The following is a 12,410-nucleotide window of genomic DNA, read 5'->3' on the forward strand; positions in this document are numbered from 1 at the left end:
ATCAATAAAATATATATATATATATTTTAAAAATTCATAATAAAATGAGAACCAAGAACAACTTACAATTCTTTGTGTACCCAGGCTAGACAGGCTGGCTTCTGAGTAGAAGCCCAAGTAATTAGCGTTCAAGACAGGCATTGTTCTTCTCTCATTAAGTCCACTTAGAACACACTAGACTATTAAGCAGACAACTTACAGGAAGAGTCTAATAATTTTTTAGACTCTGTAATTTTTTCTATTAGAATTAATATAAACTAACATAAAGCTTATTCTTTGTACCTGAGTTCCCCACAGGATTTCTGATTAAAAACCTTTTATTACCAATGAAAAACAGTCTCTAAACCAAAACAGTCAGACATAAAAATGAACTCCTTCAAATTCAAAACTTGAATTTTAAAACTACTTTCTAAAACAATTTTACACCCTATACCAGGAAAAAATCTTTCATGAGTTAATTCTGAATATAAGATTTGAAATCTCTTGGACCTTTTGAAATATACTTACACAACATATGAACTTATACACTATTATCACTGATAAACCCTGTGTCATCCAGGTTGTTTAAGAAATGCCACCATGTTCCAGCTCCTGAAAGATCACAATTTCATCAAATACAGATTTGTGAACATTTTAATTTTAGCTAAAAGTTCATGTGTTTTCTCCACACCATGTCCTCACTTTTCAGGAAGAGAATTTTGATTCCTTTAAGATTGAAAAACAAAGATGGCCTTCTCCTTCAATAAAAAATGAAGAAAAAAATAATCACTTCTCCTCAATGATTCATATGTGACTCCTAAATCTTCCTTTTATTCAACTTTATTTAAAAACTCTTCTTCTTGAAGTTTCCGTTTAAAGTCCTCTCTGATTCTTTCTAACAACTCTGGTTTAAAAATAACATCCAACGCAGTCATTGCCAGAGCTTTCGCTGTACGCAAAGTATAGAATTGAGCTTCTTGTGATCCTAAAAGATTGAGAAACAAATCAAAGTATCATTATAAATTACTAGTTTTCAGGCTCGTTCTCAGTATCTAAATCGCCTCTCTCCTGCCCACCACAATATAGAGTTTTCTGAGGTTATTCTAACCTAACCAATCAGAAAGGCAGCAACTAATACAAAAGGCAGGCACGTGCCAAAATGTTCATTTCTAACACTTACCTGCAGCTTCAGTATATTGTTCTGTATGATTCAAGGCATCGGATCCAATGTAAAAATATGGATGAATTCCAGGAACCACAAAACTAACATTTCCAAAATCAGTAGATCCTGGGAAAAGTAAGACAACCCGTGAATTTCTAATTGCTAGCCCAATGGATATGAGATCATACTTCTCTCAGCCAGTCTTCTTAGCACCTGGCATGATTTACTGTTCCTTCCCTTCTCCACATTCCCCACTCCTTTGGCTTCCGTGATTCCACTCTCGCCTGATTGTCGGGCTTTCTCGGATCACTCTCTTTCTCCTCTAGATGCTTCCTTTGCTTGTGTCCTAAGTGCTAGTGATCCCTAGGATTTCTTGGGCAACCTCATTAACTGTTTTCATATTCCTTGCTGATATTGATAACTCCTAAAATCTGGAACTTTTGGGAGTTCCGGATTCAACAGGCTACTGAACAGATCCTCTTAGAAATCCTGTAAGCCCCTCAAATTTAACATACAAATAATTTATATCTCCCCCAATACCTCGACCTGCTCCTTCTTTTGAACTCCTTATCTTAATGAATGACATCAGCACCCCATTTTTATCACAAAGTTTTTCTGAGTCTACTTCATCAACATCTATTATTATATTTTAGGAGATGCATCTCTAAAATGCAAATGTATTAGTAATGTTTTTAAAGGGGAAAAAATCTAAAATAAACCCCAATAGACTTATGATTATTTAAAATTGAACAATTGCTTATTATGTCTCAGAAACCAAAAATGACCCCATATAACTACTTACTAAATACTTAGTAGCCTGCATACTGATGACTAAGAATGAATTGAAATTCTATTTCTCCTTTTAATAGCTTATTTAAAACTTGTTTGTAATGGGTGATCATTTACTAAGTTATATAATGTCCAATTACTGGATTATACACCTGACACTAATATAATATTTCATGTCAACTGTAATAAAAAAAATACAAAATTATTTTTAAAAATTTAGAACTAAGAAAATTTAACACTGGAAATACTTAGAATATAAAGCAAAAAGTATGCTGGCTTTTACACACACACACACACACACACACACACACACACGTATATTTTAATTGATTTCAAAGAGGAAGGGAGAGGGAGAAAGAGATAGTGACATCAATGAGGAGAATCATTGATCAGCTACCTCCTGCATGCCTCACATTGATCAGCTACCTCCTGCAAGCCCGCAACCTGGGCATATGGCCTGGCCGGGAATTGAACTGTGATCTCCTGAGTCTTGGGTAGACACTCAACCACTGAGCCACACCAGCCGGGCAGTATGTTGCCTATTTCTAAAAACAAACCTGCTTGTTTGACACTCTACAATCACTGAAGAGTCCATCAGTTTCCTTCCCTAACCATTAAGTTTATGAAAAATATAATTAAAAGCATCAGCAATACCTCCCTACCTTCAAAGCTGTTAAACAAAACTAAAGACAGTATTCCTTTCCTCAAATAGCACAATACATAAAAGAATCTAATTACCTGAAGATACATTCAAAACTGCATCATCTTCTGAAATGAATTCTATTCCCAGCTTTTCCCCGTTTTCAATATAAGCTTTCCATAGGCTCTTATTGGGAAGGACATTGTAATAATCATGTGCTCCACCTTTGATTTCTACCTATTAAAAATTAAAAAACAAATTTTGAAAAAGAAATGCCTCAAATTCACCATCTAAATTTCAAACCAGCAATGGTTTTTTAATAGAAAAAGGTTAAGAAGGGGCATGTTCCCTTCTGGGTATAAACTCAAGTCTCTTACCATGCAAAAATGTATTCTGTCACTAAGAGTTCCTAGTACCCTATCTCCTTTGTTATGTATGCACCACGTCACATGACGCCACCTAGCTCTACTCACCAGTGAGTCTCAACTCCAGTCACCTCAGCAGGGTATGTGTCTGTGTGTGTCTGTGTGTCTGTGTGTGTGTGTTTGGGGGGGGGGGGGGTGTCAGACATCTCCACTTTAACCAACCGCCAAGGAATTCTGACGTAGGTGGTCCAAACACTCTGAGAAACACTGCTCTAGGCTGTGCCTTCTACAAGAAGAAATTACACTTTACTAATATCCAGTACATAAACCGATACTGACACCACTGCCTGGTCTGAAAGGTACCCTGAGAAAAAGAAGATTCACAATTCACAGATCTAGGTGTGATTAAATCAAAAGGCCAATACTCCCTCAAACTAAAGATAATACCTAGGACATTAGCAAAAGCCAATTAGAAAAGGGCAGAGATGACATCTAATCTTATCAACATCTAAATTAGAAACACTGACAACTTAATCAAGTATTATAAGTCAGCCAAAATATGAAAAGTTACTAAAAACAAACAAACAACTATTTAAAATATAGACTTAAATCCAGTAACAATGAACCTTATCCTAAGGAAATATTACGTACACCTTGAGATACTAATGCATGATCATAATTCAAGTATTCACTTTCTAAATAAATATTTAAAATATGTACAATTATAAATAAACAAGGGTCAAATGCTTCATTTTTTATTTTGGACACTTAACATATCCTGTCTGCAAGTCACTGTCACTGTTATCTGAACACATCTCCAGTCCAATGAGGGCAGAAAAAAAATGAGGTACTGGCAGGCTCCCTCCTGGGTGCCTGCCTGTGGCTTTCCTCCAAACACTTCATCTTTGCCTTTCTCTCTCCTAAGCTCCAAGCGCCCTTCTCCCTCAGTAAGCTGTTTCCTGAGTCTATGCATCCCAGCTGGCTCACTTCTACTACCTCTGTAACTTTCTAAATAAACTTTCTCTTATAATTTAAAAAATAAAAAGAAAGTATTATGTATGAGGACCCCAACTCTTCATAAACATGACCTCACTTAATTCTCATAAGAACCCTAAGCTAGGTTATTTTCTCTCCATTTTTCTAGACAAAACGTTTCCAGAAGTCACAGAATCAGTGAGGCTGAGAGGCACAGATCCAGATCTTATCTCTCCAACCAGATGACTGGCGCCCTGCAGGGCAAAATTTATGTCATTCTGTAACTTCTCATGCCACTGCATGCCCTCATAACTGGTACATAAATGTTACTGACTTCATGGTACAAATGAACAAAACCTCCCGACTAACTTCTGTGTCTATTTTGATTTTCACTCTAGTAAGCCATAAGTATTTATGCCCCTGCTGTACCTATCCTCACCAAAAAAATAGCTTTTGCTGATTTTGCCCTAGAATCTATATAGAGCAATTCTAAAAGCTTAACTAACAATAAGGACAGATATAACTTGCAAAAAGGCAGGATTTCTAGCTCAGCAGAATCAGCTATTCCAATTACTGTGTAATATGAAGTCTTCCCAGTGCACACACTGAGTTAAATAATTAACAAGTGAAGGCTTTCGCATCAACTATTCAGTCAACTAAATTTACATATTCAAGACAACACCAAATGAAAAAGCAAGTAAGATTCTAATCTAATTTAAAACAAACAGCCTCAGTCCACAGATGCATGTCTGATGATAATTTAGATTAACTCTTAAAAGTTCTTACTGTGCACCCAGTAGCCCAAGCTGCAGCTCTGAAGCAATCTTCTGCCTTTTTGGTCAAAACTGGAAGCTCTTTCATTGAGGGTGCACGGAAGTAATAGATTAATTCAGAATAAGAGGGAATGATATTAGGCTTTACACCACCATGTTTTATTATACCTACAAAAAGAACCAAATTACTGGAATTGAGCTTGGAGACCATTTCTTTAAGCTTAAATACACGCATAACATTTTCCAGCCAATTTGTACATAAAGAAAAATAATTTAAACGTATATGCTTCACAGATAATGCCAATCAAAGGCTCTGCGGTACAACAAAAGTTTCTCTATGTCATAGTGTGATGCTTTCTAGCTAACAGGAAAAGAAATAAAATAATAGTCTATATGTATTTATTCTAAGGAATTTATAAGAAATTCCTGACTTTAAGAAACTATTAGAAACTTTATAACTATATTAAGCCTTCTGGAAAATGCTTTTATTTCAGTAACTTATATTACATTTGTACATTTTGATAAATGTTTGATATGAGAAGAGAAAAAACCCTGATGGTGTGAAGTTCTATAATTACCCTTGTACTTAAACAATTGCATGAGTATTTTAAAAGGCATTTGACTCAGGGAAAATAATTTTTATTCTAAAAATATGTGTCAAAGATCATTAAGTATTATTAGCTGTTAAAACAAAAGCATTTATTTGGAACTACAGAGAGAAGGAAGGTTTATCTCTTCAAAGTTATAACTAAAATAGATATACAAAACCTAATTTATATAACCTACTTTATAAAGTACTTTTTTTTTTTTAGAAACTAAGGTAGTATAATTGATTACAAACTAATTTAAGCCTACAGCAATATTAGGTAAGAAAAATAGATATTGAAGTATAATAATTTCCCAAATCATAAAGAAATGAACTAAAAGATAAATTTGTACCTTCAAGATTGTACTTTATTACTGTATTGATATAAAGATAATTTTAAAAGATGTTACTTAGAATTAATAGCACTTGAGTACATAAAACCAGTAATCCTAACTTCTTTAAACTGAGGAAATGACAAAATTTTGTTATCATTTAAAAGATAGAATAACTGGAAAGTTATGTTCCAACTTTCAAATGACCACAAAAAGGTCCTTATATAAAACTACTGACCTCTAATTCTCAAAATGGCTGTTCCACTCATATTTAAAAATAATCTTAAATGTCATCTGACCCAAAAACAGAACATCCTAGTGTCCTGCCACAGAACTTCTGACAGATGTTTCTATAACCAATGTTTCTAATGTTTTAATAAAAGCAAAGATTAGTAATTATATTGCATTGAAATATATTAAGTACCATCTATTACACAAAATATGTGGCATTCATACCATGAACTCTCCAGGCTGGTTTCATTTGCTGTCTTAACACAGACAGATTGTTGTAGGCGAGAACAGCAGCATCTAAGGCGTTCACTCCCTCCCAGGGGTACGCGGCAGCGTGGGACGCTTTTCCGTAGTATTTCACGGTTACACTAGGAAACAAAACACCATTCGGAATTATCTTTTTTCAATGTCACTGAAGTAAGAAAAGCCAAGGAGTTAGAATTACCCAAGTAGTATTCAAAGAAATTCATACTGCTAGAATTTTCTTTTGCGAATCATTTGTAGCCGTAACAGCATTTTTTGTAGCTTAGTTGTCGTTTATTATTATGTAATACAGCGACTGACACAAAGAAGGCATTCAAAAAAAAAAAAAAAAAGAAATTGATCAATCGACATCCTAGGCAAATTGAATTTATACACAATTACCTTCAAACAAGTATTCAATACTATTTTAGGTGCTGAATTTACAAACATGAAGACTCCTGTCTCCTAGACTTCATGTGATAGTTCTACACCAAATGTCTGCAAAAATTCAGGAAATTCAGGTAATTCTGTCTTAAGGGTGGGGGAAGGTGACATTTGAAATGAGTTAGGACAACCTCTAAAAATCAGATTAGCGCGACTAGTGTGGCTCAGTGGATGAGCCTTGACCTATGAACCAGGAGGTAGGTCACGGTTTGATTTCTGATCAGGGCACATGACTGGCTTTTGGACTTGATCCAAAGAGGGCAGGCAGGAAGGAGGCAGCCCATCAATGATTCTCTCTCACTGATGTTTCTCTCTCTTGTTCCCTCTCCCTTCCTCTCTGAAATCAATAAAAATATATTTATTTCAGAGAAGAAACCGGATTTACTCTCAGACAGTTTAAAATAGAACATGTGTCAGGATACTGTTTGCTATTCTTATGCTTTGTAGGCGTTATTTTAATAGTCCAATTATGAACATTATATTAAATCTCAATTAGAAGAGGCTTGCCAAGTACAAGTCAATTAAAACCTAGTAAGACATCACATCACTATCTTTCGATTTACTTCTTAAAGGTATAAATACGGAGTGTTAGTCTCCAATTAAGACAGAAAAGTATTCTAGAGACATAGAGGAAAGACGATGTGAAGAGACGGAGAGAGGAGGCCCTGTGAAAGCAGCAGAGGCAGAGATTAGAATTAGGCTGCCCCAAGCCAGGGAATGCCTGGGGCTACCATAAGATAGAGGAGGCAGGAAGTGTCCTCTCCACAACAGGTTTTAGAAGGATCTTGGCCCTGTCACCTGATTTCAGACTTCACATCTCCAGAACTTTAAGACAATACATTTCTGTTCCTATTAAAAAAAAAAAAAGACGTAGAAAGTATTCTAGTAGTCCGTTTTCCACTAAGAAGTTTATTCAACTTGATTACTTACTCATGTTCAGCCACATCAGGGAGATAAGCAGCATTCTCTTGGGATGGGTGGGCCATAAAAACAACATCGAGGTTTTTAAAAGCCCCGGCTTCAATTAAATCAATCTTGCCACCACCTTCTTCTTCTGCAGGGGTTCCCAGGACAATGACCTAGAAGGAAATACCTGTGTCAGAACAAAATAAAAAATCCTAGTGGGAAAGTATCAAACAAGCTCTCTTGCATACATATTCCCAATCTATATGTCTTTTAGTATATGGACATAATTATTCATAAGCACTTTTCCAGTTACTTATTAGTTCTTCTCACAACAGCCCTGTGTGGTAGGTGAGTGACCTGTGACATCGCTTTAGAGATGACTTCAGATTTGGAGTTCTAGGGTGAAGTGCCTTGCCCCACATCACAGAGCCAGTCTTCAGGGAGAGCTGGGATGAGATGTTCAGGCCTGTTCCTTATTGAGCCACCTCCTGAAAAGATCTTAATTCATTAATCATTCATGAAGAACAATAAATAAATCTTAAGACTGAAGCATCCATCTTATACAAAAACTGCTGTTTGAAATTTTAACCCTGCTATTTGGCTTCTGTAAGTGCTTGCTTGCTTAAATAATAAGGAAAATAAGACTATTCCCACTTCATAGAGGCCATTAAACCTTCCCCGGACAAAATTATCAGTGCTGGCACCAAGTCAGGCCTTTGGTTGAGGTCTCAAGAACCCAGCACATAGGGGCTCTTTAAGAACTTGCAAAGGGGGCCAGAAACACCCCATATTTGGGAGACAAAGAAGGTAAAAACATATAAATAGGGAAAATTTCTCCATGTTGGGGCCCAGAATTTGAGAAACATTTTCCTCTGGACTCATGTAATAAATGTAACTCCATCTCTCTAAGTATTGCTTGTTTTCTGTAATAAGACCATAGTTAGGAATGACCAACTATTACACAAACTTACTAATTCTTTTCTACCAGTTCAATCAGGCAGGTTTATTGGTCACCAAACACCTAATTAACCAAAAGAGAACTTTGCAGAATAAGCATTTTATTTTGACATCTCAGTTTAACTTCTTCAAACAATTCTTAAAGCAAAGAAAAAATTATCTATAAGCAGCTAATATGCTTTCAAGATCACGTATAAGGACACAAAAACAAGTTGGAAAAAGTCTTGGCTTGCAAAGGGAATCTATATAAATTTCACTTTCCGGTAGGACAGATAATCTGGCTAAAAACTCAGCCAACCATTCAAAGACAGAACTGGGTACATCTCCCAAAGTCTGGCTTTCTTTAGAAGGTTTAAGGCACCCAAACTCTTAAATTACGCTGCTTTAAACTCTAAACCCTTGGCAAGTTAAATGTGATGACTTCAAATTTATTGACTTCTATGAACGTGTCATAAATCCAGTTAAAGCTAAATCTCTCCAGTGTTTCATGTATTGGCAAAGGATACCCCACCCCAAACAAAACAAAAGCCCAACCAAATGCCAGAACAAGCCCCCAGAGCAGAAGCATGAAGACAGCTAAACAGAAGTCACAAAAGATGGAACTGCTAGGATAAAAGTAAAAGGTTACATTGGAAAAGAGGGGCTAAGAATAAAACAAAACATTAGTATTCCCCTTAACCTGAATGGCAATGACTGCATCTTAGCTCACAGAATGAATATACCAGCAGGAAAAACAGAGGAACACAAGCTTACACTTGCCCTACAACCAACATAAAAGACATTTCCTGTGTACAGAACGGAGGTATTTATTAAAAACCTAGGAGGTATTTATTAAAAAAAAATTAGGACTCAAACTTTATCAACTACATCTGTGTAGTTGTGTGTGTATATATTTCTAGGGGTTTGGGAGTTGTAACGACTGAAAGTATCCTACCCAAAAACTAATGCTTCAAGCCCTGCCAGCCAGCAGGTGTGGCTCAGTGGCTGAGCGTGAGCCTATGAACCAGAAGGTCGTTGTTGGATTCCAGGTCAGGGCTCATGCCCGGGTTGCCTGCGGTATCCACTCATCCTCAGTGTTGGGTGTGCAGGAGGCAGCCAACCAATGATTCTCTCATCATTGATGTTTCTCTCCCTCTCCATCTCCCTTCCTCTCTGAAATAAATAAAAAACATGTTTAAAAAACAAACCAAAAAAACCTAATGATTCAAATTACAACAACTCCTTTTCTTGATCAAAACAAGCATCAAAATCAACAAAATAATATGAATAATTATGACCATATATCTTCTACTAACTTTCTGATTTGGGCTTTTAAAAAACTCATTTTAAATTCTTAGTTTTACTTTACTTAAATAGACTACACTAGCTCATAGGTGTTCTCTCCATTCCAGATGCTCTACTAGACACCTGCTCTACTCCTAAGTTTTTATTCTAATGAGAAAACCATTCTTCACAGACAGTAGCATCTGTCATTTGGGTGCTTGTAATCATTTGGATGCTTGTTTTAATCAACAACTTCAAATTACAACAAGCAGCTTCTGCCACCAACAGAAGATTTGGGGGGGAGCCTAATGAAGAGGGGCTGTAGGTTTCCCTACAATAACCACTTCCAGGGGACTGCAACACCTCGACAGCACATTGCAGCGGCTACAGTTACCAAAAATAAACCTTAACGAAAACCAGGCTTGGCTCTAAGTTCTTTCGTAAGGGAGAACCCACTCAATTCTTTACAGGAGAAAGTACATAGGACGCAACAAAACCCAATACTCTGCAAAGCGTAGGCAGGTGGGCAATTCATTTTTTACCCAGGGTCTCTGCCTTCTACCCAGGCGAGGCTAGGGCGTCTGGGGGCGCTACACCTGCCCGGATGGGAGGACACAGGGGCGCGCGGGAGGCATCGGGCCCCGCGGGTCCCGGGTCGGCACCGGCCGGGGCAGGTGATGGCGCCCCGCGCCGAGTCCCGCCTCACCTTCACGGGCGGCGGCGGCCCGGGGAGGCTCTCCAGGGCGCCCTGCACGCCCAGCGCGGCCGCCGCCCCGACCTCGGCGATGAGGTTGTGGCCGCAGGCGTGCCCGATGCCCGGCAGCGCGTCGTACTCGCAGAGGAAGGCCAGCTGCAGCGGGCTGGCTGCGGACGCGGCCCCCGGCGGCGCCCACTCGGCGCGGAAGGCCGTGGGCAGCCCGTAGTGCGGCTGCACCGCCCAGGCGGCGGCGGGCCGCTCGCCCTGGAAGAAGCGCGTCAGCAGCCGGTGCGCGCGGTGCTCCGCGTAGGCCAGCTCGGGCTCGCTCCAGATGGCGCGGCTCAGCGCGCCCAGCCGCCCCGCCGCCTCGTCGATGCGCTCCGCGGCGCGCAGCTTCAGCTGCTCCAGCAGCTCCAGCTCGGGGGCGCCCCCCGCCGCCCGTGGCTCCTCTCCGGGTCTCATCGCGCCCGGAGCGGGTGGCCCACCTTGACCTTGACCTCCCCCTCCTAGCGCACCCCGCGCTTGCGCACACTCCGAGGCCGGGGGAACGGGTGCAGCGGCCGCCGGCTCCGCATCTGCGGCAGACGGTCCCCACCCCCCTCCCTCCCAGGGCCCCGCCTCCACCGCCTCTTGGGGATCGCAGCCGCCCCTTGGGGAGCTCGGTCCGCCCTTTCTGCTGCCCGCAGGTGCTCTGCCCCGGGGCGGGGGCGGGGAGAGCTGGGGAGAACGGGCTCAGGAGCTCATCTCCCTTCTCCTCAGCAGCCCAGATAACGGAATTAGCTCCAGCGTTATTATTACTTTCCCGCTGTTGCTTATTTCCCACGGCGGCGGAAGGAGACCAGTTGTATTGGTTAACAGGCATGGGGACAGACCCAGTGGAACGAAGCCCTCCCCCTCTGAAAAACCGCCCCCCGCCTTTCTAGAACAGTGCCTATAAGAAAAAGGTATTCAAGGTTTTTAGCCCATAAAGCTATACCAAGAACACTGGTCTGTAGGTTCTATGTACGTGAGTGTTCGGGATTGCCTCCCACTCTCCGCTTTCTTCTCCTTGAGGTTGCTGCGTTATTTAAAAGCTGCAACTACTGTCTGTGAAGAATGGTTTTCTCATTAGAATAAAAACTTAGGAGTAAAGCAAGTGTCCAGTAGAGCATCTGGAATGGAGAGAACACCTACGTGTGAGCTAAGTGTAGTCTAATTGAGTAAAGTACAATAAAACTAAGAATGTTAAAGGAGTTTGTTTGTTTTTAAAGCCCAAATCAGAGACTTAGCAGAAGATTTATGGTCATGATTATTCATATTATTTTGTTGATTTCGATGCTTGTTTTGATCAGCGATGGCTTTGAGAGAACATATGACTGGTTTCGTTTATAACTTTAATGCTGAAACCAAGTAACACGATATGGGCAGCTGGTCTCCACATCCTGCGTTCTAAGTTACCCAGTGAAGAAATTCGAGAAGCCATACTCTTGTTTTTCTCTGGAGTGAGCACAAGTCTGGAAATTGTCCTTGATGCCATGCTTATTAATAGTGTTAGGGGCAGATATAGAATATTGGGGACTAGCTATAGTTATAAGAAATATTAATCATGCTCTGCTAACCTTGACTGCTTTGTACTAATTAAAGAAAGCACATTCTAACCTGGCCAGGAGTTGTGCCCAACCCTCCTCCCTCCACCTGGAGGTCAACCTTGCCCCTGGGACCTGGAGTCCACCTTGGACTGCCTCCATTCTCATTCACCGGTGCTTTGGTGGGAAGAGTAAATCAAAGATTTCTTTATTCTGGAGAAGCAACATTATATGTGACTGAAATACTAGCCAAATTTATGAGAAGATACTGGATATTATGTTGGACTTCAGATTCTTTGACAAGACAACAGACTAATATGGTTTGTTTGTTTTTTAATTAGGATAAAATAAGGTAATAAAATAAAATCCCCAACACAAACTTGCAAAGCACGACCTAAATGAGAAGAAAAAAATTCTTTGAGCCTGGCTGGCATGGCTCAGTGGTGGAGCTTCAACCTAGGAACCAGGAGGTCACAGTTTCAGGCTCAATCCCCAGAGTGGGG

At 39.9% G+C, this 12,410-nt stretch overlaps 1 protein-coding gene across 1 annotated transcript; it reads right to left on the reverse strand.

Annotated features, from left to right (window-relative positions):
• Positions 1-193: 193 nt before the first annotated feature.
• PM20D2 (peptidase M20 domain containing 2) lies at positions 194-11,086 on the reverse strand. The gene is given in 10 exon segments (XM_036415234.2): positions 194-964; positions 1,160-1,267; positions 2,669-2,807; positions 4,697-4,851; positions 6,058-6,200; positions 7,450-7,598; positions 10,352-10,824; positions 10,827-10,898; positions 10,901-10,982; positions 10,985-11,086. Coding segments are annotated over 10 exon segments (1,578 nt in total). The 3' UTR covers positions 194-809.
• Between the last annotated feature and the right edge of the window lie 1,324 nt (positions 11,087-12,410).

Source organism: Pipistrellus kuhlii, unplaced genomic scaffold (genome assembly GCF_014108245.1).
Source record: "Pipistrellus kuhlii isolate mPipKuh1 unplaced genomic scaffold, mPipKuh1.p scaffold_m20_p_5, whole genome shotgun sequence".
Classification (NCBI taxonomy): domain Eukaryota; kingdom Metazoa; phylum Chordata; class Mammalia; order Chiroptera; family Vespertilionidae; genus Pipistrellus; species Pipistrellus kuhlii.